Here is a 23556-nt window from a genome sequence, read left to right as displayed (position 1 = left end):
TGGGGGCGACTAATGGGTGCCGCCCTTCAGCCAAGCCTGCCCCTCGATGGCTCCTGGGCTCCGGCAGAGGCGGGCGGTGCTGCTCGGGGGCTTTTGACGGGCCGGGCTGGCCAGGGGAACTGGCACGGCCCCACAGTTGTCCCGGGCTCTGGAGAGGCCTGGGCACCGAGCCCACTGCTAAGAGGAGGGGGCAGCACGACTCAGCTTCTGACGCCTGCCCGCAGGCGTGCTAGACCCCGACACCCACGGCCACCTCGTCCACTGCTGGTCCTGAGGGACACGAGGGCACCCGCCGGCCCCTCCTGTGCTCACTGGGGTCTGGACTGCCTCGGCCTCCAGGCTGGTGGGATCTCACGCCAGAGGCCCCTGGGCTGGCAGCTGCCGGGGCACGTTTGTCCCGAAGGGGACCTCAGAAGTCGGCTGTTCCAGAGGCTTCCAGGGGCTGTCTGCCCTCTGCTGCCGGGTGGGCTTGGCGAGAGCTTCCCCCAGGCCTGCGGTCTGGGTCCCCAGGCCGTGCACCCAGGGCCAGCTGCGGGTGCTGCAGTAAGGCGACGGGGTGGCACGTGGGCTGTGGCTCCAGGGCCAGCGGACAGGTGGCAGGGAGGCCGGGACGCTGGCCCAGGGCGTGGGAGAGGGGCTGTCTCGGTTCCCTGTGGCAGCTGACAAGGGCGCTGAGCCCAAGCAGGGGACGCGGCTCCTCTGCGGGCAGCGCTGGGAGAGAGAACTCAGACCCGACCTCACACCGTGGGCCAAAATCAGCTGGAAACAACGAAGGCCCCAGCTCTAATGCTAAACCGTGAAGTTCTTAGAAGAGAACAGGAGCAAACCTTCATGGCTGAGACTGAGCGATGGTGCAGGGTGCTCCTCCAATACAGCAGCAGAAAGAACAGTAGGTAAACCTGAGCTCATCAAATTAACTTTTGCACACTGACAGAAATTATCAAGAAAGTGAAAAGATAACCTATAGAGGAAAAGAAGATAGCTGAAAGCTATGTATTGGGTAAGGTCTTGGTAGCCAGAATTTATAATGCAATAATAAAAAGGCAATCAATCCAATCAAAAAACGGGCAAAGGACTTGCAGATATTTCTCCAAAGAAGAGCCACAAGTGGCCAATAAGTGCCTGAAAAGGTGCTCAAGGTCATTAGTCATTAGAGAAATGCAAATCAAAACCACAATGGGATAGCACTTCATACCCACAAAGATTGCTACCATTTAAAAAATAAAAGTGTTGGAGAGGACAGAGAATTTTAAGTCTGTGTTGTGGGTGGGGATGGAAAATGATGTAGCGTCTGGGGAAAGCAATACAGTGGCTCCTCACACTTAGAAATATAGAATTGGCATTTGACCCGGCAATCCCATTTCTAGTATATACCCACAGAGAGCAGAACAAGCCGGCAAATAGATACCACACACGAGTGCTCACAGCTGCGTCGCAGTCGCCAAAACCTGGAAGCAGTCTAAGTGCCGATCCACAAACGAGTGAATAAACAAAATACAGTAGACACACAATGGAATATTTATAAGAAAAAAAATGAACTTCTGAGATATGCATGATGTCACTTCTAAAAGATGACCACAAATAGAAAACCTGCAGAGAGAGCAAGAGATTAGGGGTCACTGGAGAAGGGGAGAGGGGAGGGGGTTTAAGAAATCAGCATGGCCACCATTTACCAAACACCGGGCTTTATAGGTAGCACCTCAACTTTTTGAGCTGTCTGCTATTATTTCCATTTAATAGATAAGAAATCTGAGACTTAAAGAAGTTAAGAACTTGCTTTTAATCCACAATTATTAAGCACATTGAGTGAAGACTCATACTTGGTTGCTTCAACCCTAGAATCTTTTTGTTGTTAAATATAATATAAAAAAGGGAAAACACCGACGTCCCAGGGCAGCATGGAGAGTGCCCTGCTCCCGTGCTGACCTGCTCTGGGTCAAGGGTGAGGGGCCGGCCACGTTCACCCGACACGTTTGCGCAGTGGAGGGCGGCTGTGCCGGGCAGCAGGGTGAGCCTGGGTGCGTGCGCGTGCATGCGTGTCCACAGCGGGGGTCCGGGCAGGCCTGCCGCGCAGAGGCCGCCTTCCAAGCTGGGCAGTCACGGCCGCGGTGACCACTGGGGGGGTCTGGCCCTGGAGCTGGTTGCCCAGACGCAGCAGGACACTAGGCTGATAACCCAGCTGCCTGGACGTGTGGCCCCGCCACCATGGACAGCGCGCGGGCCAGGCCCGCGCCGCGCCGACGCGGGAGGCGCTGAGGACGTGCGAGAGGCCGCCTGAGCCCCCGTCGGCCCAGATCCGGCTTCCCGGGGGTCCGGACGGCCTCTCCCAGCACCCCAGCCAGCGGCGCCCGCGGCCACTGCTGCTCGGCCCAGGCAGGCGGGTGCTGGGCAGGGGCGCGCAGATGGACGGCTCTGCTCCTGGCCTCCGCCAACGGCCGCGGCTCTGCAGTCCTCTCCCCAGGCACCGAGCTGAGGCTCTTCCCAGGGCAAACTTGTCCCCCAGGCTTTGGGGTACGGGGTGCGCTGGGGTGGGGGGTGGACCCTGGGCAGGGGGCGAGGCCGTGACCCTCCCGTTGAGGCACTTGTCCAGCAGCACCCCCAGCTGAGGCCCAGAGGGGTGCGGAAGCCTCCGGAAGGAGGGCAGGGATGCGTGTGGATGCCCCGGGGGAGCGCAGGGCACTCGGCCCACTGTGCCTCCAGGGAGGAAGGGCAGCCAGGGCCGTAGCGCGTGGCCGTAGCGCGGGGACCGGGCCGCGCGGCCTGGGCTAGGGGCGCTGCCCGGGGGCCTGGGTCCCTGGCGTCCCGCGCACACCCTCTGCGCTGACCGTGTAGGAGCACGAGGACGGCGGCAGGTGCGGGGCAAACACCACCCGCAGCGTCCTGACCGGGGGGCCGGAGGGCGCCTCCTGGCCGCGGTGACGGTCAGCCAACAGCCTCACGAGGACCTGGTCGGCCCAGGCCAGACCCAGCGCCGGGGTGACGCCGTCCTCCCGGGGCCTGAGGAGAAGCACGGCCGTTATCGTGCAAAAGCCCGCAGCGCCTGCCCGCCGCCCGCGCGCTCCGCATGGACTCACCCCTGCAGCCCGGGCCCTGGCTCCCGCACAGTCTCCGTCACCTGCAAGAGCCAAGCAGGGTGCATTGGCCGAGGCCGGCCCCCCGGGAGGGGCTGGCGGGTCCCAGGGCCCCGCTGCGGGCAGCTCCAGAGCCACCCACCTGGTTGACGCACAGCACCGGGCTCCAGAAGGCGCAGCTCAGGCGGCGCAGCGCGGCCCCCAGCGCCTTTAGGGCCCGCGCCCTGGCGCCCGGGACCGGCCCATCGGGCTCGCAGCGGAAGGGAGCTGCCACCGAGTCGAGGACCACCAGGCGGGCCATGCCCCGCGCCAGCAGGACGGGCACCCGCCTGGTCACGCAGCGCAGCAGGCTGTCCTGGGGCGCGGACGGGCGTCAGGGCCCGCTCTCACCTGGCCCAGCCCCTCAGCCCCCCACGGCCTCAGCCCCGGGCCCCTGGGGAAACAGGGTGGAAACGGGGCACGTGCCCACTGCACGGGGCAGGATCCCGGGGAAGCGAGTGCCTGGCGCAACCCGCTGTGGACAGGACCCCCGGGACCATGCGGCCTGGACGCTCGGGTGCACAGCTGGGTGGATGGCGTGCAAGGCCAGGCCCGGGGGCGGCCCAGGGCTGCCCCAGGCCGGGGCAAGCAGGGCCCGACCCCTGCTGTGGTGCCGTGACCTGGGGTGGGGGCGAGGACAGACCCCGCCGGCCCGTGCCCGCGGCCCCCCACCGTGCGCAGCCCCCCGGCCCCCTGCGAAGCTGCTTCTCTGTTCACCGCAGGCTGTCCCCAGGAGAGCCCCCCTCTGTGGAAAATGACAGCAGCTGCGGCGGCCTCGAGGACCCCAACCTGAACGTGAGTCTGCGCCGCTGCCTCGCCTCACAGGGCTGGGGAGGGGGCTGGGGTGGCACCGGGGGTCCGGGCAGGGGCGTCTGCGCCCGCTCACCGCAGCCCCAGGGGCCTGGGGTGGGGGCCCCTGGTAGAGGACCCCATGGGCAGCGCCCGCCGCTGGCTCGGCCCCGGGAGGCTCTCCTTGCACCGCGTTTCCCCAGGCCTGGGCGAAAGGGGCCGCCCAAGGCCCCGCAGACCCTCGGCGACCCTGGCCCGCGGCAGGGGCCGGCACCCACCGCCGCCCGGACAGCGGGTGCGGGCCAAGGCCCCGCCACCCACCGGCCCGCCACCCCTCCTTCTCTTGCAGTGAAGAGGAGCTTCCGCTCCAGCACGAGCTGCCGGCGCGGCCCGGAGCCGCCTCTGGGTCCCTGATCCGCGCCCCGCAGGCCACCTACTAACAGCCCACCTGCCGGGAGCCTCGTGCGACTTGGGCGGGCACAGCGGATGGGCGGGCACAGCGGACGGGGCCCAGGGACTAGGCCACGCCTCAGAGGGCCCCGCTCGGCCCCGCCCCGGGCTGCACCGAGACCCGCCGGGCGGGGTGTCGGGGGCTCCCCGGATAGGCCCCACGCCGGCCCCTCGTTACTTGTCACTAGAGCCCTGCCTGGGCTGAGATACTGTACTTGACTGTAAATTTTCTAAAATTAAAAGTTTATATGTGGCCCTCGACTTGAGTCTTTTTGCAACAATTTCTGGATGCGGGAGGGTGCGGGCCAAGCGCTGGGGGCTCTGTCCAGTGCCATCCGGCATCGGGGTAAGCGAGGGGCTCGGGGGGCCGCCCTGGGTGCCCCCAGCTCCCTGTCCCGTCCCGACCCCAGCCCTCGACTCGCTTCCTCACGGGCAGCGAGACTGTGAGGCAGGAACCCCTGCCCGCCCCCCACTCTGCACCAAGGCCCCCGCGCCCCGCGCTCCCGCCGCCCGGCAGGCCGCTGCCTCCCAGCCGGCCCCTCTGGTGCCTCCGGCGCTCACCACGTCGGCCACGTGCTCCACGAAGACGCGGCTGCCGAACCTCGTGCGGGCCACCAGCGCCGCCGGGACGTCTGTGCGCAGCTGCGGCTGCCGCGCGATGAGCTGCTGCAGGCGCCTGCTGGGGAAGGCGTCCTCCGTGCAGATGTAGACGGCGCCTGGGGACGAGAGCAGGCGTCCCGGGCCTCGCCCATGTCCATGGCCACCCCGCGGCTCCGCACGCAGCCCCTCGCGAGCAGGGCACCCCCAGCGTGGGACACGGGAGCGCCCGGTGCCGCCTGCGAGCACAGATGGTCGGCGCTTCCCGCCAGCCTCGGGGTGGGGCCCGGGAGGCAGCCCTGGCCGTTCTGGACCCCGCGAATTGTCAGACACCGGGTGGTGACCCCCGGACTTGGGGATGGGCAGGAGCGGCGGGTGGGCCCGGGAGGCGCGGAGAAGCCCGTCTGGCTCCTGCGTGGATGCCGCCGGCCCACCTTGGGTCTCGCGCCCGCCCGGCCACACGGACGGCAAGCGCCACCGTGCTGGGAGCAGGAGCCCCTCGGGCGGCCGCGCCACCCGCAGCTCAAACGGCCGGGAGGCGCCCAGGCCACTCACGCCGGAGCGGCCGGGACGATGCGCGGAGGAAGTCAGAGCCACGGCCCCCGTGGGGCGCCAGGACGCTCGGGCTGCCTGGGCACCTTGTGTCGGGCACGGAAGCGTAAACAAAGAAACGACGCAGAAAACGGGCCTCGTAGTTTAAAACCTTTGTTCGTCAAAGGTCGTGATTAGAAAGTGAAAGGACGACCCGCGGGTGACACGGCACCTGTCGGACGAGGGCAGAAACCCAGGACGTCTAGAAAACTCCTACAGCACGGCAAAGGAGAACGACCGGTTAAAACTGGGCGAGAGACCCGGACAGACATTTCACCAGGCAGGAGGTTAGAGCGGCTGGCAAAGCCGTGACAGGACGCTCGGCGTCACGCCCAAGGAAAACGCGAACGACAACCCCGAGACACCAGGGTGGCTCTTTAAGAAACGGAAAGTAAGCGCTGGGGGGTTGCTGGGGGGGTCAGGGGCCACAGCGCCCCTCGATGGCCCAGGAGCAGCGGGGCAGGCGCCTGCACCCCACGCCCCCAGTGGTGTCACTCGCGCCTGCGCGGGGGAAGCCGCGGCGCCCACCGCGATGGTTGCAGGAGGGGTGGGGGCTGCCGGGGGCCGCGGGCTCCTCCCTGTGAGGGCGCCAGTCGCTGACGGAAAAGCCACCCGAGGGAAAACGCGGTCACAGCCCTTCGACTGGACCCTCCCGGGGTAAACCCAGGCAGCGGCCCTGGGACCTGCTGGGGCTGGGGTGGTGACTGCTCGGGGGGACGGGGTCCCGGAGCCGTGAGGGTGCTCTGGAGTGAGACGCGGGGGGCGCTGCACGACCTCACAAGCACAAGGAAACCACTCGACCCCGTCCCTCCAGGGGTCCGAGGGCTCCTGCCGGGCTCCCTAACGGAAGACGCGAAGACGCCGCCCGCCGCGCCCGCCCCGGGCTGCCCGGCCAGCAGGGCCCGCGCCCTCCGCTTCGATGGCATCTCAAGCTCGGGCGCTGCGCTGGGCCAGGAACCCCCACCCCGCATGGCCCAGACCCTCGGGCGCCCTGTGCGCCAGACCGAGCACCCACCCGCCCTGCTGGGGGAGGGGCTGGATCGAAGCCACCGCCACAGCCTTCCAGAAGTTTCTGCAATCAGGAGGGCAGGGCCACAGGGCGGGGGGCCAGGGCCTCAGCAAGTCCCTCCGTGCTTCCTGGGTGAGGGGCCGTCCTGTCCCCGCACCAGCTGGCCTCCGTCACTCTTCCCCCTGGGACTCAGAGTCCCCCAGGACTCAGTCCCGGGACCACCCGGCCCCCGCGCATTTCCTTCCTTCCGCAGTGTGGGGTCCCGCGCTCCTTGACCACAGTGCAGGCCGTGCCCCCACTCGCCCGCGTCCAGGCAGCTCCCGGGCCGCTCCCCACTCACCCGCGTCCAGGCCGCCCCCCACTCACCTGCGTCCAGGCCGCCCCCCACTCACCCGCGTCCAGGCCGCCACCCACTCACCCGCGTCCAGGCCGCCCCCCCCACTCACCCGCGTCCAGGCCGCCCCCCACTCACCCGCGTCCGGGCCGCCCCCCACTCACCCGCGTCCAGGCCGCCACCCACTCACCCGCGTCCAGGCCGCCCCCCACTCACCCGCGTCCAGGCTGCCCCCCGCTCACCTGCGTCCAGGCCGCCGTGGTGCGGCGGGAGCTGCACGGCCAGGCAGAGCTGCAGCGCCAGCTGCGTCTTCCCCGCCGCGCTGCGGCCGGCCAGCTCGGTGATGCCGTCGAGGGGGAGGCCACCGCGCAGCAGCGCGTCCAGCACGGGGCAGCCGAGGCTCAGGCGCCGGTGCTGCGCGGGGAAGGCGGCCGGCTGCCGCCACAGGTCCAGCGCTGGGGGCAACACGCTGGCTCAGCCCGGGTCGCCAGGCCGCCTGCGGAGGGGCGGCTAGGGCCAGCCGGGGGGGAGGGCGAGCGGGGCGCCCTGGGGGCCTGGGGGACGTGCCCGGAGGCGGGGCCTGGGGGTCGGCGGGGGTCTGCTGGGGGCCCAGGAGCTGTGCCCTCCAGAGGGGCCTGCGGGGGCGGGAGGGGTCCCTCCCCTGGGCTCCCTCCGGCCCCTCCTGCCCCAGCCCTTCTCCCCAGCCCCCCATGGCCCCCGCCTGAGGAACCCCAGCCCCCCACAGTCTCCTACGGCCCCAGGCGCGTTGCCCGAGCACCTGTGATAGCGCGGTGGCCCCGCAGGCTGGAGGCGGCGGCCCGCAGCAGGCGCTGGACGTCGGCGCGGGGCAGCTGGGTCAGCCTCTGCAGGTCGGGCCCCGACAGCAGCAGGACCTCCTTCACGGACGCCAGCCGGGCTGGAAGCACGCGGGCCCGCGACGGCGTCAGGCCCAGCAGCGCTGCAGCCAAGGACGGCGACAGTGCCGCGGCCAGCTGCCCGGCTGCCCTTACGAGGCCCGCAGGGCGCCCTGGCCAGGGCTGCGCCCACGCAGGCCTCACCCCGCCAATCCTGAGGTTTCCGGCGCCGCCGCCCTGGGCCGCGGGCAGGGGAAAGCAGGGAGGACCGCGGCTCCGAAACCAACGCGCGCAAACTCGAGCCCCGCACGCCGGGGCAGCCGAGGTGCTCGCAGAAGGGAACAAGGTGGGATCCGCACGGGACACAGGATGGCTGGTCACCGCGGAGGGACACACCCCCTCCAGCGTCCCGAGGGCCAGTGACTGTAGGCAGGGCCACCCAGCAAGGGGACGAAAACACCCCCAACCCAACCAGGCAAGGAGCGGAAGGACCAGGCAGGGCGCTCGGCCGGCGAGAGACCGGTCCAGGCGTCCAGCAATTCCGTTACGGAGCCGCCCTGCGCACCCCGGGCCGCCAGGCTGGGAAGGAAGCCCGGGCCCCGCGACCCGCGGGCTTTTCAAGGTTCGCGGGAGACGGAGCCGGAGCCGCAGAGGCTGGAGCAGCGGGAGGCGACAAGCGCAGAGAGCGGCGGCTCAAAGCCACAGCCAGGCTTCCAGGCCAGCAGCTCTGCTGGAGAGAAGGGCCCTGTCGGGACAGCCCCGGGCTCGGCAGCCCTGGCCGGCGCGTTACCGCCCAGACCCCTCTCAGCTGGGGTGGGGGGGGGGGTGTCTCGGGATGCGGGAAGGTCTGCCGGGCTCCCCAGGTAAGCAAGACTCAGGTGAGGAAGCACAGCCCCCTGCAGAGCCTGTGCCCGCTCCCCTTCTCCCAGGCCTGGGACTGCAGCAGCCATTCTGTGATCACGAGGTGACAAAGGAGGGCAAAAAGCCAGGACGGAGAAGAGGACGTCCAGGCCCTCCACCCCTAGGGCCCCCACTCCCACCACCCCCGCTGGCTCATCAGGAAGTCAACAAACACCCGAACAGCGCCCAGGCCAGCCGTCACTCCCAGCCACCAGCACCCCAACAGGTCTCCAGGGACTGGAAAGGTAGGAGAGCCGGCTCAGCCCTCCCTCGGCCACAGCCTGTCAGTGCCGCAGCACCGAGACGCCACGGGGAGCGCCCACGTTGCTTAGGAGCCAGGTCTAAGTACGAACAGAACTGCTGAAAGACGGGAACTGGGACGAAGTGCCCCACTCTAGACAGCCTGAGCCTCTTGGGCTAAAGTAACGCCAACTTTACAAAGGCCCTTTCGATTAAAGATAAAACGGCGCACTGCGCGTTCCACAGCAAACCCGCCTCGGGAAGCCTGGGCACGCGGGAGCGCAGCCTCACCAGCCAGGGAGAGCCCACGCGCGTGTCCGTGCCAGGCCTCGAGTGAGATCGGGTACACGGACGCACCTTTCTTAACCGCGGCAGTGATCCGGGGGTTCAGGTCCAGCTGGTCCAAGTCCATTTCTCGAGGGGGCCGAGCGCCAAGTCGAACTGCTTCGTCGGGGAGGATGAAGCCAGGGACACCAGCAGAGGTGTGCTCGCAGCCACTCTGGGCCGCTGCGGCCATCACAGGGCGAGTTCCCCAGCCAGGTGGGCTTGTGGGCCGTGGCAGATCCCTTCCACCTGGAAGCGGCAGAGCTGTCACCTGTGGCCAGCACTCCGCCAGAGCAAGTGGCGTGTAAAAACCACCCGGAAATCTTGGGCTCCGCAAGTTTATGCGTTCGGGGAAAACCCCATCCCATGCTGCTCTGAAGAACAAGCGGTACCACCGTTTGCACAAAGTTATAGAAATAAGTGTGTCCCCTAGGCCTGCCGTCTCGAGGCGGCCACTGCAAGGAAGCCCCAGAGCCCAGACCCTGCCCACGGTGGCCCATGAGCCCGGCTTGGACTTATTCTCGGGGGTGCGGGGACGGTACCTACAGCTTGCATCGGGCTCACGGCGTAACGCGTCTTTTGCCTTTTCCAGTTTAATTTCCCTGCGACGCGCCTCCACAGGGATTCTGGACCGAGTGGGGAGAGTTTTGGTTTTGCAGGACAGCCTGGGAACTTGTCCCTTGGGGACAGAGGTGCCCCAGCTGTGGCAGACAGGGCCCCTCTAAGCCTGTGGCTGCAGCGCTGGCCGCAGGGGGTGGCCTGCCGGGGAAGGGGCCTTCTGTGCCACTTCGCTGGCTGTCTCAGAGCCTCCAGCCCATGTCAGAGAGTGTCCCCTCGCCACCTCCCAACACAGCAAGGCAGGGGACGTAGCAGGCACACAGAGCCGAGCTTGAGGTGGGCGTCCTCGGGCAGCACAGTATCAGCTAAGGGGCGCTGGCAGCTGTGGCTTGGGAAGCGCTCCTGGCCATCCTGGAAGTTGTGGAATTTCAGGGTCTGGCCTCCTGCACGCCCACCTCCTCGGGCTGACTGCAGGGACGAGCCAGAACACGCAATCACGGGACACGATCTCACACCGGCCACTGGCACCCGACAGCTCTGGGCGGAGGGCAGGACGTGGAGGTGGGCGAGGAGAGCCTGGGGGCGCAGACACAGGTGGGGGGCAGTGATCCAGGGCCCCTCAGCCCACCACAGGCTCCTAGCCCGGCCAAAGGGCGGCCGTTCTGCTTAGATCACGCACCTCGTGGCGGGAAGCAGCCCTCCAAGGCCGCCTGTCCTGCTCGGGGTGCCCTGGCCTGTGGGTTCTCCCAGCTGGCAGGCAACAAACACCGCCTAGGTGGGGAGGGGACACACGCAGAGACCGCTCCGGCCACCTGGTGACCTCAGGACAGCCAAGGACGACAAGTCTGAGCAGGCCAGGTGCTTGGGAGGGGGCCCCGGGGGAAAGGTGGGGCCTGCGCCGGGCCAGGCCAGGGCTGCGCTGTGGGCCTCCCGCACCAGCCCCGCCGTGGGCGCGCGGCCCGTGCGTCCCGCAGGTGCTTTTCCAGGCCGGTGCGGCTCCCGCACAGGCGGCCCCTGGGCTGGGGGCACGTGGCGGACCCACCACCTTCCAGCCGCTGGGCTGGGCCGAGGCAACGCCCGCCCCGCACGCTGAGCTCAGCCCGGACGGGGTCGGGGGCGCCGAGGGCCCGGGGCCGCGGCCTTCGCAGGGCGCCTTCCCCGCTGCGGGCGCCGGGCGGGCGGGGCACGAGGCCCGGGGCCGGGCAGGCGCCAAGTCCGGGCGCCCCCGCTCCCTCTGTCCGCCCGGCGGCGCCCTGGCCCCGGGCCCGCGTGGCGAGAGGCCCTGAGCTGCCCCGCTTGGACCCCGGCGCCACCCCGGGGATCCCGCCCGGCCCCGCGCTCACCTCCCGCGCTCCGCACGCTCTTCTCGCCGTCCCGCCCTTCGCAGTCGCCTCTTCCAATGAGCGCCGGGCGCCCTCGCCGGCTACCCCAATCAGAGCAGCAGCAACTTTTACGTCACTGGCTAACTGGCCAACCCAAAGTCCCCGTTTCCCCGTGAGGGGCGGAGCCGGCCCTCACCAGCCGATTGGTGGCGGGCCCCAGGGTGGCAGGGGCGCGGCCCAGCACGGATTGGAGAGGGCAGCGAGGGGGCGGGCACAGGACTCCCATTGGCCCGTGCTCGGGGTCGGGCTCGGCGATTGGGCGCCGGCGCCGTCAGCAGGCGACGGGGCGGGGCGGCCTCCGCGGGGCGAGGGCCCGGGAGCGCGGCGGCGGCGGCGGCGGCGTCATGGCCTCGGGGGCGGCCGCGCGCCGCGACGCCAAGAAGCTGGTGCGCTCGCCCAGCGGGCTGCGCATGGTGCCCGAGCACCGCGCCTTCGGCAGCCCGTTCGGCCTGGAGGAGCCGCAGTGGGTCCCGGACAAGGAGGTACGTCCCGGCCGTCTCGCCCCGCTCCGCCCCGCCCCCCCCCAGGCCGATCCCCGGCCCCGGGACCCCGACCCCTGACCCCGCCCTGGCCCGCGACCCTTGTCCCCTGGCTCCGCCCCGGGACCACGACCCTGCTCCAGGACCCTGACCCCGTCCCCGGGACCCTGACCCCGCCCCTGGCTCCCGGCCACGACCCCTGGGCCCCAGGTGCCTGCTGCAGGCCGTCGGTCCCGCCGCACCCCGGGGCCCCCGTGCCCCCCGCTCGCCCCGCGTTCCTCCCCCGCCCCCAGCCCTCGCGAGGAGCTCCAGGCTGCCCTCCCGCACTTGCCCCCTGGCCGCGGGTCCCCTGGCCCCGGGCTCCCAGCACCGCCAGCTCTTGATTCCCCCGCCGGCCCCGCGGTCCTTGAGCGGGAGGGGCAGTGCAGCCCTTGGGGGCGCGTTCCCGGCCGCGGGACTGCACCTGCCAGGCCCGAGCTGGAGGCGGGAGGCCCGCGGGCGGCGAGCTGCCCTCACCTGAGCCAGAGCCCACGGTGGGCCGGCCCTCACGTCGCCACCCAAGCGGCTGCCGAGGAAAAGGGGAGCGCTTCCAGGGCCAGGGCAGCCGCGGGTCACGCCTCAAGGGCCTCAGAGTCCCTTCCCGCCTTCCCGTCGCCTGCAGGCCCCCAGCCAGCAGTGCGGGCGCAGACGAGGCGGGACGGGTGGTGGCCGGGCCGAGCGCCCTGCCCACGCCCCCCCCCGAGGCCCACCAGCCGGACCTGGCCGCCCCTCGAGCTTTGGGCCCGTCATGGTGCCGGGCTGCTCCGGGCCTGCCCCTGGGGCCACCAGCTGGACTCCTCCCCGCTGGGGCTGTCGCGAGGTGGCCCTAAGGGGAAGGGGCAGCCCCTGGGCTCTTGCCGTGGGGCGCTGCAGCCGGGCACGGGGTCCGCCCGCCCGCGGAGCCGCTGCGCCCTCCCCACGGTGCTTCTGCGGCTGCTGGCCCGGCCGTGTCCCCGCCGGCCCTGACAGTGACCCGCTGCCAGTTCGCCCCCCCCCATCCCGGCGTCTTCTGACAAGTTTCTGGGTTTTCCTCCCGAGTCCGTCTGTGGCTCTCGTGGAGGTGAGTCTGAGGCTTGCTTCGCGCCGGGTGTCTTGGGATCCTGGCGGCACCCTTGCGAGCACACGGCCCCCCTCGACTGCGCGGTGCTGAGCTGGGAGCCGCCGGGCTGGGTGCCCCCACCTGATGGGTCTCCTTGCCTTCAGGTTTCTAGAGGGCAAGCGTCGACTTTTATTGGGGCGGGATCCTGGGGTCCAGAAATTACCAAAGGGGGTTCTGGAGGAGGAGAAACAGCCAAGGGAGCCCCTTGGGGCCAGGGGACTTGGAATCGTGGGTTCGCTGGGGCGCTGGCCGGGGGAGCGGCCTGCGTGCGGCTCAGCGCTCGTCTGAGGTGGTGGCGGGCGTGGGGGGGACCAGCAATGAAGGGACCAGCGCCTCCGGCAGGAGCCCCTCTGAGCCCGGCCCGAGGCCACGCAGGGTCACTGCTGTCCCCGTGTCCCTGAGCCCGCGCAGCCAGCCGGCGTCTGCAGGGGCTCACCGGCGCCAGGCCCCGGGCGAGGGTCTCGGCCTGGGCCCACAGGGGCAAGAGGTTGGGAAAAAACGCTGGAAAGTTTTAGTTTACACTTAATTTTTGCTAAATTTCAATTTAAATTTCCTAGACATTGAAAAACTGGGGGTGAGAGCACACGGGTGTGCTCGTGTCTCAGCAGTGCGTGGCCCTCACGCCTTGGGACGCGCTTCTAGAGACGCGGGGGGGCCAGGAGCAGGGAGGCAGAGCAGGCAGGTGACTGCGTGTGAGCCGGGGCAGAGGGGGCTTTGGGTGGATGGAGCACCTGCAGGGAAGCCAGCACCCGGCCTGCAGGCAGGGAGCGAGCTTTTAATTTTGAAGATGTGTTTTTATTTATTCATCCCTCCCTTGTTTGCACTCGCCGTCTGCTCTGTGTCCACTCGCTGTGTACTCTCTGTGCCTGCTCGTTTTCTCTTCTCGTCGTTGCTTTAGGAGGCACCAGAACTGATCCCGGGACCTCCGACGTGGGGGAGAGGCGCTCGGTCGCTTGCGCCATCTCTGCCCCTGGTTGGTTGTGTCTCACTGTCGCTCCTCTTTGTCTCTTCCATCGCACCAGCTCGCCTTCACCAGGAGGCCCCGGAACCCGAACCCTGGACCTGCTGTGTGGCAGACAGGGCCCCCTTGCTGGAGCCACCTCCGCCTCCTGCGAGGGAGGAGGGTGAGCGCTGGACTGGGCCAGCACGCCCTGCCCCGGGCCGCCAGTCGGCGGGGGGGGGGGGGGGGGGGGGGGGGGGGGGGGGGGATTTGTTCTGATCTTAGAGCCTTAGGGCCCACAGCGGTAGCTGTGCTGCATGCTCATGCTGACAGCACGCCCAGTGGGTCTGAGGGCCTACACTAGCAGGGCAGGGCCAAGGGGAGCACGTGTCCTGGAGCCCCGGGGGCACTTTTCGTTCTAGTTTATCTTTCCTTGCAAACATGCTCCACCCACAGAGCAAGAGCTCCCTCGCCCGCCCTGGGGGCCTCCAGGCTACCAGCTGAGTGGGTGTCCTCGAGCCCGGCTGGTCCCTGCATCTTGCGCTCGTGGCTGCAGAGCTCACCTCTAGCTGCTGCGCTCGTGCCTCAGGCCCCTGCTCGAGCACCCCCGGCCCTGCTCGAGCACCCCGGCCCCCTAATGGAGCACCCCAGGCCCCCTGCTGGAGCACCCCCGTCTCTGCTGGAGCACCCCAGTCCCTGCTGGAGCAACCCCCAGTCCCCTGCTGGAGCACCCCCGGGCCCCTGCTGGAGCACCCCCGGCCCCCTGCTGGAGCACCCCCCGGGCCCCTGCTGGAGCACCCCCGGCACTGCTGGAGCACCCCCAGGCCCCTGCTGGAGCACCCCCGGCCCTGCTGGAGCATCCCCCAGGCCCCCTGCTGGAGCACCCCCGGCACTGCTGGAGCACCCCCCAGGCCCCTGCTGGAGTACCCCCCGGGCCCTGCTGGAGCACCCCCGGGCCCCTGCTGGAGCACCCCCCAGGCCCTGCTGGAGCACCCCTGGCCCTGCTGGAGCACCCCCAGGCCCCTGCTGGAGCATCCCCAGGTCCCCTGCTAGAGCACCCCTGGGCCCCTGCTGGAGCACCCCCGGCCTGCTGGAGCACTCCCAGGCCCCCTGCTGGAGCACCCCCAGGCCTCTGTAGGAGCACCCCCTGGGCCCCTGCTGGAGCACCCCCAGGCCGTGTCCACCTCTTGGCGATTTTGGTACAGCTTTTGGGAACTCTGCCCACTGCAGAGCTGTTTGAGACGGTTTCTGTTTTCTTTCGGTAAATCCACCAAAAGTGGAACTGCAGGGTCCTGTGCAGTTGTCACCTGACGCTGGAGGAACTGCCGCGCTGCTCCCCACAGGCTGTGCCACCAGCGCCCGAGCCCGCTTCTCCGTCACAACCTCCTGGTGGGGTGACGGGCCTCGCTGTGGCTTTGGTTTGCATTTCCCCAGGGGCGAGCGAGGTTGAGCACCGATCCTTGTGTTTGCCCTTCAAGTGTCCTTTGGAGAAAGGTCTGCTCCAGTCCCGTTCCTGGTTTCTGCGGGGTCTTGTCTTGTTGGTGTTGAGCCGGGCGAGTCCCCTTAGGTCCTGGGTGCTGGGCTCTCACCCGGCACACGGCTTCTAACTGCATCTTCCACCCGGTGCACTTCCTCTTCCCCTTTTTTTAATGTTAATTTTTTTTATCCCCCGCCCCCCATTGTCTGCTCTCTCTGGCCATTCGCTCTGTGTTCTTCTGTGACCGCTCATAGTCTTGTCAGCGGCACTGGGAATCTGTTTCTTTTTTTTTGTTGTGTCAGCTCTCCGTGTGGGCAGCGCCATTCCTGGGCAGGCTGCACTTTCTTTCGCGCTGGGCGGCTCTCCCTAAGGGGCGCACTCCTTGCTCGTGGGGCTCCCCTACGCGGGGGACACCCCTGCGTGGCATGGCACTCCTTGTGCGCATCAGCACTGCATGTGGGCCAGCTCCACACGGGTCAAGGAGGCCTGGGGTTTGAACCCTGGACCCCCATGTGGTAGACGGACGCTCAGTTGAGCCTTGTCCGCTTCCCCCTCTTTTTCTTGATGACGCCCTTTGGTGAACCAATTTTAAGGTCTGGGGAGGCCACGTCTCTCAGACTTCCTCTCGTTGCTCCTGCTTGTGGCGTCCCGTCTAAGAACCAGCGCCAAGCCCGCTCACGAGCTGTCCTGCTTCCTTCCGCGCTCTTGGCTCTTGGCAGCGCTTGGCCCTGGGTCTGCTCTGAGCCATTTTTGTACCTGGTGCAGAGGCCCGACCTGGTCCTTTGGCGGCGAGCGTCCTGGAGTGGGTGGGCGCCTGCCTGCCAGCAGCGGTCCAGGGCCCTCGGGCCGCTTCCGCCGCCTCCGGGGATGCGCTGGGCCCCGGAAGGGCTGGGAGTGGCCGCGGCGGGGGCTGGGCTCATTGGCCTTGGCTCCCGGGGCTCTGCTGCCAGCGGGCCGGAGCCTGGGTGTGTCCCTCGCCCTCCGCGTCCCCTCACTGCCCTGCATCCCCGCCCTGCGTCCCTCGCCCCCCGCGTCCCTCGCCCCTGCGTCCCCTCGGTCACCCCAGCCAGCGGGTGGTCCCCAGCCCTCTGCTGCGCAGTGGGCTCCGGCCTGGGCTCTGCACTGCCCTCGGGACTCTGGCCCGCCCAGGGGGTCTGCGCAGTGAGGCCGCGCGGCCCTTGCGCCACCCACAGTCCTTTCCTCACTGGAGTCTCGTGCCCAGTTGCTCTCCCAGTCAGACTGAAGGTTCTAATTAACCAGGAAACTCTTGTTGGGAAACCCGTCAATTTTCTGAACACCTCGTGGGCTTTGCCTCTCTTTCCTCGCTGGTTTTGAGGGTGTGGAATCTTACCTCCTGCTGTGCTTTTAGGGGGGAACTTCCCAAGTCCTAGAAGCCCAGCTCCGCGGCACCCCAGCGGGCAGGGAGCAGCTCCGCCACCAGGCGGGGGCCAGGGACCGCGGGGCGGCCTCGTGGGTGCAGCCGGTGGTCACAGCACCAAGGGCCAGGGAGGGACGGTCCCCGGAGCAGGGCCTGGCCCCAGCGCGGCCCCGAGTGCGAGGCGCACAGAGCATTCCTGAACTGGAGGCAGTGGGGGGCGCTTCCGGGCGAGCACCCAGCTCAGCAGCCGAGGGTGAGAGGGGGTGCTCCCAACGTGGGACCTGCTGCCAGGGGTGGGGGGACGTGCGGGCGGGGGAGCCCGACTGCCCAGGAACCTGGACCCTGTGCCACGAGGGGCGCCCTGCACCCACAGACCCCTCCTTCCGGGCCCCGCGGGCGGCAGCTTCACGCCCTGATCTTCCAGCGAGTCCCTGCCTGCGCCCCAGTCCCCACCCCTGAGCCCCCCAGTCCACTTCCTTTCCCTGCAAAGTCACTGTTCCTGATCGTAGGTCAAGAGAGACCCCCCAGGACAGGCCTCTGCATGGAGAGCAGCCCCCGGGGCTGTCCAGTGGGCCTGACGCCCGCAGCGAGGGGGCAGCTTCACCCCTGGAGAACGCCAGTGCCAGGGGCATCGGGGCGGGCGCCAGCCACGCGGGACATGCCAGCCACGCGGCGATGCTCCGGCACTTTCTCATGCCAGCGAGGAAGGCGGCCCGCCGGTGGGCGCCGCGTGCCTAGCGTCCGAGGCCGTGCTGGACGGCGGCACCCGGGCAGGAGACGGGACGGGCGGCGTGGCCCGGCACCCCGCGGCCGGCCCCTCCGAGGGCGTCCTGCAGTGTTTGTCCTGGTGCCCGCGCGCCTGCCGAGCAGCGCTTTCACGGAAAGGTCCTGGCTGCAGCAGGACGCTGGGTGCTGCCCGCGGGGGCCGGGGCGGGGGCGGGCGCCGCTGGGCCCCTCAGGCTCTGCAGGCCCCGCGCCCTGTGCTGGCTCGGTCCCGGGCGGGGAGGAGGCGGGCTACTGCCCGCATGCCGCCTGAGCTGCCCCGTGGCCGGAAGCCCCTCTCGCCCCGCAGCCCGGGGTCTGCACCGAGGGTCTGGGCTGCAGGGAGCCCTGTGCGCGCCCGGCTGCTGGGCAGGGGGCGCCCCACTGCTCTGGAAGCGACTTCGAGGCGGCTGCAGCGCGACACGAGGCTGGAGCGGTCCCTCCTGGCTGCGGGCTGGGGGATTCAATGACAGGCCGTGCCAGCCCCCCTGCCCCCACCTACTGGTGCGTCGGGGCTCCCCGGGGGGTCCTCTCTGCGTGCGTTGCCCCCCGCCCCTTTGGGGAGGAAGTGCTCGGCCGGATCCTTGGCTGTGGACCACCCGGCCCCTCGGCCACGCGCCGTTGCTGCGTTTGTTCTGCTGTTTCCTTTGCTCACCGGCTGGCGGCGGCTTCCTCACGACACGGCCTGCACCCCCACACTCCAGGGTGTCCCCGAGCCCTCCGGGGCTTGTCTCCTGCTGGTTACCCCACAGGGTTTCGGGGTGCTGAGGCGGACCCTCGCCCCACAGGTGGCGCGCTGGCCTCCGTCCGGGGAGCTGTGGCTGTCGGCCGCCCGGGGGACTCGCGGGAGAGCACGTGGCGGCCAGCAGCACGAGGGGCCGCAGTTCCACGAGCGCTTCCTGCGCTGTCCTGGAGGGACGCGGGGTTCTGGGTCCCTTGGGCCTGGGTCTCCAGCAGCCTCTGGTGCCCGGTAGAGCCGGGGGGGCGCGGTCGCGGTGGCGGCGCCTCCGGCTCCTGCAGTCACGGTCCAGCTTGGGCGCGACGCCCTGGAGGGGCTTTCACAGGACGGGCCTGCAGTGCCCGGGGGTTTTGGTAACTGTCAGCCGCCCCGGGAGCGCGCAGCCTGGCAGCGGGAACCCCGTGGAGCTGGGACGGGGCGGCCCGCGGCCCTGCGTGCGGCTCCTGGAGCAGGGTGTGCGGTGGGCGAGCGAGGGCAGCCTGGGCCAGCGAGGCGAGCAGTGCCCGCGCCAGTGCGTGCCCCCGTCCACTGCGCTGCCCGCAGGGCTCGGCCGCCAGGTGGGCGCCCGGTGCAAAGCCTCAGGGACTGGGGACGTGGTCCCTGTGCCCGGCCTGGTGGCTCCGGGGCCTCTTCGGGGGCTGCTTCCGAACGCTGCGTGTCCCAGGCCCTGCCCCAGCCCAGCGCGGGAGCCTCAGGCCGGGACGATGTGCTGGCGGCTCGCCCCGAGCCCTGGCTGCCCCAGCCCCGGCCGTCCTGGAGCGCGGCGGCCTGAGCCGTCACCCCTGCCCTGGCCTGAGCCGCCCCCTTCCGGGCCCTGACGCGAGGTCCCCAGGCCAGGACCCCTCCGGCTGCCTGAGCTTCGGGCAGACCGCCCCCCACGGCTGCACCGGGGCCTGTGCTTGAGGGGGGGGCAGCCCCGACAACCCCGGCGACCGTGCAACACGGGATTCCTCAGCGGGGCCCTCGCACCCCAGGAGGCCACCCCGGGGCCGCGCCGCACCTCCTCCCTTGTGAAGGGGCATGGGGCGGCCTCTCCGTTCAGGTCCCTCCGGCCGGGGCGTTTCTGGCGGCTGCAGGACGGGTGGGCGGGGCCTGCTGGGCCCACAGGGGACCCAGAGTGGACCAAGTTGAGCCGTGTCCGAAGGGTCCAGTGCGGAGGCCGGGGGGCTGTGCTGCCGCGCCCGAGGCCCCTGGGCCGGCGAGGGAGCTGGAGGGGCCCGGGCCGGAGCCCGCTGACGCGCTGCCCTCCCCCAGTGCCCCCGCTGTATGCAGTGCGACGCCAAGTTCGACTTCATCACCAGGAAGGTGAGGTGCGGCCCGGGGGGGCGGCTGCCGGGGGCTCGAAGTCCGCAGGCGTCGGTGGGGGTGGGCCGGGGGCCGCTCGTGGGGGCGCGGGCAGCCACCCCGCCTGCGCTTCCCCGCGTCCCGGTGCGCAGGCCCCGCCTCACGCCCGCCCCCCGCAGCACCACTGCCGCCGCTGCGGGAGGTGCTTCTGCGACAGCTGCTGCAGCCGGAAGGTGCCCCTGCCGCGCATGTGCTTCGTGGATCCCGTGCGCCAGTGCGCCGCCTGCGCCGCCGTGTCGCAGAAGGAGGCCGAGTTCTACACCAAGCAGCTCAAAGTGCTGGTCGCCGGTGAGCGGGCGGGTGCGGCCCCAGGGGGCCGTCCACACCTCCCCTGCCACCAACGCCCCCAGCGCCACCATGCAGCGGAGGGCCTGCCCCGGGCCCCGAGGCGCAAGCACTGGCCTCGCCGCGGCCCGACGCCCACGTGCCCTTCTCAGCGTTTCCTGCTGCCATCCCGCCACCCCCCAGGCTGCGCCGGGCAGGGCAGCTCTGCGGCTCCCTCTGCTGTCAGGTGGTCCGGCCCAGGCAGGGCGGGGACAGGCAGGGCAGGAGCGGAGGTCCCATGCCGAGGGGGTCCGCTCGTCCTCGGGCTCGTCCCCAGCACGCCTCTGCCGTGCGCCGACCCAGCACCCCTGGGGGCAGCCTTGGCGGCCCCCTGCCCCCTCCAAGGGCACAGCCCCCAGGAGCGGCCCAGGCTCTGCCCTGCACCCGCCCACCTGAGCCGAGGCCGCCCCACTGCTCCCGGGCCCTGCGGCCCTGGCGGGCTCGGCGCGGGGTGGCTTCTCCGTGAGCCTGGCCGGGGCCACCGCAGCGTGCGGCCGTTCCACAGTTGCTCCTGTCTCCCCAGGGGCCACCTTCCTCGTGACCTGGGGGAAGTCAGAGAAGCCCCAAGCAATGGTGTGTCGTCTCTCCAGCAACCAGAGGTAGGTGCTGCGCTGCGCGGCCCTGCACCGCCCTGTGTGGCCCTGCGCAGCCCGCGCCGCCCCAACCTGCCTCCACGGGCGCTGTCTCGCCAGGTACCTGGTCCTGGACGGGGACGGCCACCATGAAGTGGAGGTGGCGCGTGTCTCGGCCGTGCAGGTCCTCACGGAAGGCCTCCCTCCCGGAGGTGAGTGCTGCCCCGGGGTCCTCCCGGAGCAGGGTCTGGGGGTGCGCTCGGGGTCTCACGACACAAGGAAGCTGTGCCCATGCGCAGTGACCTTCCCCGTGGGCAGACACCGTCCGTTGGCCGTTTCACCGTGGGACTGAAACAGAGGCTCAAGCCCCAGATTGAAGTGGCGCAGCCCCGATCACCACGGGGTGCACAGTGGTCACCCAGGGGCGGGTGCGGCAGCCCCTCACCCCCCAGGCCTGCTGGGGCCTCCGCCTTTACCTGGCGTGGCCTGTCCGCAGTGGCCCCTGCACAGTGAGGCGCACGGCGCCGCCGCCCGCCTGGCTCTCAGCTGTACCCCCTCCCTGCCTCCCTGGCGTGGAAGCAGACGCGCTAGGGCGGCACCCGGAGAGCCCACCCGCTCGTCGGGAGACCCCAGATGGCCCCCGTGCAGGCACTACCCAGCATGCCGTAGCCCGCTCACCCCCTGCTGTGGCGCCTGCCCCGGGGCTGCGCAGAGGCTGCTGGTGAGGCGCCAGTGCGCTGTGGGTGTTGGCGGAGCCTGAGGGGGGACACCCCTGTGGTGCACCTGCCTCGGCCTGGAGAGGCGCAGCCTGCATTTCTCCACCTGCTGCTGTGACTGAGCCGACGGGGGGGGGGGCTCACCAGCAGTCCCGGGTGGCGCCGGGGTGCACGCCCGCCAGGCCTGTGTGGGGAGGCGCGGGGGCTGCCGTGCTCCAGTCCTGCCCCCTGCAGGCTGCTGGCCGGGCCCTCCCCGGGCCTTTCTGCGGCCCCGGGGACGAGCTCTGGGCTCTGGCCCTGGACCTGCCCCGAGCACCTCACGGACGGCTCCACGCCACTCCACAGGCCGTGCGGTCCCCGTGTCTTCATGGGAGCGGGCGCACGGGGAGGGCCCCAACCGTCCTCTGCCACCCACTGCTCGGATGGCTTGGAGCCTCCAGCTGGCACCCAAGGCCAGGGCAGGGCCGCTGCAGGCACGTCCCTGCTCCCGGCGCGGCCGGGCTCCTGCAGGTTTGGCATTGGCGCCAGTGCTCCTGGGGGGCGGCCCCCGCGCTGGCTCGCCCGGCCACGCACGGGCTGTCGCTCGGCTGCTCTGCTGGGCTTGCCCGAGCCCCCGGTGTTGACTCGGGACCGTCTAGCAGAGGAGCCTTCCAAATGTTCAGACAAAAGGCACGGCGTTGCTCAGGATGCAGCTCTCTGACTATGAAGTTGTGGGGATGGAGAGATGGTCAGTTCAAGGGGCAGTCTCTGTGTACTTGTCCCCACCCTGGTGGCTCTGTCACCCAGGACCTCCAGGCAGGCCCGGCGCCAGCGAGCAGGGAGCCGGCTGTGTCCATGGGACGTGGGGCCTCTGGGAAGGAGACCGGGGCCTGTGTGCCCAGTCGGCCTCCTGGTTGTTTCGTTTTGTACCAAGGCTAGGGTTTGAACTTGGGACCTCGTGTGTGCTCAACCACTGAGCCACGTCAGCTCCAAATTGGTTTTTTGCTTGTTTGCTTGTTTTTGTTCTCAGGAGGCACTGGGGCCTGAACCTGGGGCCTCCCGTGGGGGAAGCAGGTGCTCAGCCACTTGAGCCACACGTGCCTCCAGCCTCCTGGCCCTGGCCCTCGGCAGCACGGGGACCAGTCGTCCTGGCCTTGGCTGGGTGGAGACGTGGGCTTGTCCTGCCTCCTAGGCTGCAGGGGGGTGGGCAGGTGCCCGGGGCTCGGGGCCCACTTTCGTCAGCACAGCGCGGCCAGGTGTGCTGTGGGCTTAGAGGGGCGGCCCCGTGTCAGGGAGCCTCAGAAGGCAGGAGCCCGGCGCAGCAGGGCCTCTGCTTGGCTCTCAGCAAGGCCACCTGGCTATCCCCGGGGCCCCAGGCCATCAGTCCCTTTCCTGCTCTCTGGGACCCTGAAGTGTCTACAGAAGGCCGACTCCGCGCCACGGGCCTCGGGGGGCGGCTTGGCTGGCCGGGCACACACATGCTCAGGAGCCCCCACGGCCCTCCTGTCGCCCCCTCCTCCAGGAAGCAGCCCGCAGGCCACGGGCATGCTCTTGCAGTACACGGTGCCAGGGGCGGAGGGCGCGGCCCAGCTGAAGCTGACTGCCTGGGAGGACGCCAGCGCCAGCAAGAGGCAGGCGGCAGCGTGGCTGGTGGCCATGCACAAGGTGAGGAGGGAAGGGGCTCTGGGGGCTGAGCGCGCTTCCCCCAGGCAGGCGCCGCTCTGCCCTCTCCCCACCCGCTGCCGGGCCACCCAGCCGGCCGAGGTGTTGCCCTGAAACGCGCCTGCTGGAAAAGCCCACCAAGGCGCGGCGCCAGCCCCGACTCCCGCGTTCTCTGGTTGCACCACAGGCCGCCAAGCTCCTCTCTGAATCACGGGACCAGTGACGCTGCCTGCCAGCGGCGAGCCGGGGCAGGCCAGCCGACGCGGGGCCTGCAGCCTGGCCCTCGCGCGCTGCTCTTCCTGTGCTGGGAGACGCGGCTCCACAATCTGGAGGAGCAGAGATGCCAGGCTGCCTGGCACAGCACGCTTGCAGCCGGGACACGTTTTAGCCTCTGTAACCTGGGGGTCCCTGATCGGGGTGGGAGACTGAGCTACACTACTGCCTACTCTTTCCAGCATAACCTACACCGGTCTTCTAGAAGGTGCTGACCCACCACTGTTCCTTCACCGATTCTTCCACAGAAACCGCCTGCCACGCCCCCTCGTCCCCATCTGCCTGGGGCTGGTGGTCGTCCCGTTTTACCAAGCCTGCCTTAGCCTGTCTGTTTGCTGAGTCACTAACCTTGGGCCAGGAATAAGCTGCCGAAGGAGCCAGCTCTGTGTTTTATACTTTTCACTTACTATTTCTCTATTAAAATGACTATAGAGCAATTTGTATATCAAGCTCATGATTAAAGCCTATTTTGAAACCACGGCCTGGCCGGGCCTTGCTTGTCAGCACCTCGCGCGCTCGGCAGCAGCAGCCCCTGCTCTGCACACATGACGCGGAGCCGCGAGGCAGTGCCAGACAGCGGTTTATTGTGCACTCAGCCGCGCAGCGCCACTCGTTCGCCGCCGCGCGGCAGGCAT

At 69.6% G+C, this 23556-nt stretch overlaps 3 protein-coding genes across 12 annotated transcripts in view; 2 read left to right on the top strand and 1 right to left on the bottom strand.

Moving 5' to 3' along the window:
- KLC1 (kinesin light chain 1) overlaps nt 1-4610 on the top strand; it is a 105140-nt gene extending 100530 nt beyond the window's left edge. For all 5 annotated transcript variants that reach the window (XM_012527475.3, XM_058291078.1, XM_012527476.3 and 2 more), the window contains 2 exons: nt 3833-3905; nt 4249-4610. In XM_012527475.3, the coding sequence (XP_012382929.1) occupies nt 3833-3868 (36 nt within the window). In that variant the 3' untranslated portion in view covers nt 3869-3905; nt 4249-4610. The remainder of the gene's footprint in view (nt 1-3832; nt 3906-4248) is intronic.
- XRCC3 (X-ray repair cross complementing 3) lies at nt 1762-11288 on the bottom strand. Of its 6 annotated transcripts, none has more exons than XM_058291106.2 (10): nt 11100-11288; nt 10436-10527; nt 9741-10224; nt 9232-9447; nt 7659-7796; nt 7123-7335; nt 4911-5065; nt 3214-3426; nt 3075-3115; nt 1762-2997 (listed from the first exon to the last, which is right to left on the bottom strand). In XM_058291106.2, exons 3-10 carry the CDS (start codon nt 9751-9753, stop codon nt 2766-2768), a joined length of 1221 nt encoding a protein of 406 aa, XP_058147089.1. In that variant the 5' UTR covers nt 9754-10224; nt 10436-10527; nt 11100-11288; the 3' UTR covers nt 1762-2765. The 6 variants fall into 6 exon arrangements, with proteins under 6 accessions (XP_058147089.1, XP_071069742.1, XP_058147092.1 ...); XM_071213641.1 differs by having other exon boundaries at nt 9745-10224; XM_058291109.2 differs by having other exon boundaries at nt 9741-10332; nt 11100-11286.
- A 163-nt stretch (nt 11289-11451) lies between these two features.
- On the top strand, nt 11452-23399 carry ZFYVE21 (zinc finger FYVE-type containing 21). The gene is made up of 7 exons (XM_058291126.2): nt 11452-11620; nt 19306-19356; nt 19515-19683; nt 20243-20318; nt 20412-20503; nt 22509-22651; nt 22836-23399. The coding sequence occupies exons 1-7, from the start codon at nt 11483-11485 to the stop codon at nt 22869-22871; spliced, it is 705 nt and encodes a 234-aa protein (XP_058147109.1). The 5' UTR covers nt 11452-11482; the 3' UTR covers nt 22872-23399.
- The last annotated feature ends 157 nt before the right edge of the window (nt 23400-23556 follow it).

The sequence above is a fragment of the Dasypus novemcinctus genome, chromosome 3 (genome assembly GCF_030445035.2).
Source record: "Dasypus novemcinctus isolate mDasNov1 chromosome 3, mDasNov1.1.hap2, whole genome shotgun sequence".
NCBI lineage: Eukaryota > Metazoa > Chordata > Mammalia > Cingulata > Dasypodidae > Dasypus > Dasypus novemcinctus.
Note: the sequence above shows the minus strand (reverse complement) of the source record. Positions and strands in the feature narration are given on the sequence as shown.

What these genes read in the sequence shown, in the direction of transcription:
- XRCC3 (XM_058291123.2), bottom strand. An exon ending in CACTGCCGCGGTTAAGAAAG is followed by an intron (nt 7,797 to 9,231) that starts GTGCGTCCGTGT and finishes GCGTGCTTCCAG; the next exon opens with CCCGGCTGGCGTCCGTGAAG. An exon ending in GGGCCACCGCGCTATCACAG is followed by an intron (nt 7,336 to 7,658) that starts GTGCTCGGGCAA and finishes TGTTGCCCCCAG; the next exon opens with CGCTGGACCTGTGGCGGCAG.
- ZFYVE21 (XM_058291126.2), top strand. Translation starts at nt 11,483, where the DNA reads ATGGCCTCGGGGGCGGCCGCGCGCCGCGACGCCAAGAAGCTGGTGCGC. An exon ending in GCTCAAAGTGCTGGTCGCCG is followed by an intron (nt 19,684 to 20,242) that starts GTGAGCGGGCGG and finishes CTGTCTCCCCAG; the next exon opens with GGGCCACCTTCCTCGTGACC. An exon ending in GGCTGGTGGCCATGCACAAG is followed by an intron (nt 22,652 to 22,835) that starts GTGAGGAGGGAA and finishes GTTGCACCACAG; the next exon opens with GCCGCCAAGCTCCTCTCTGA.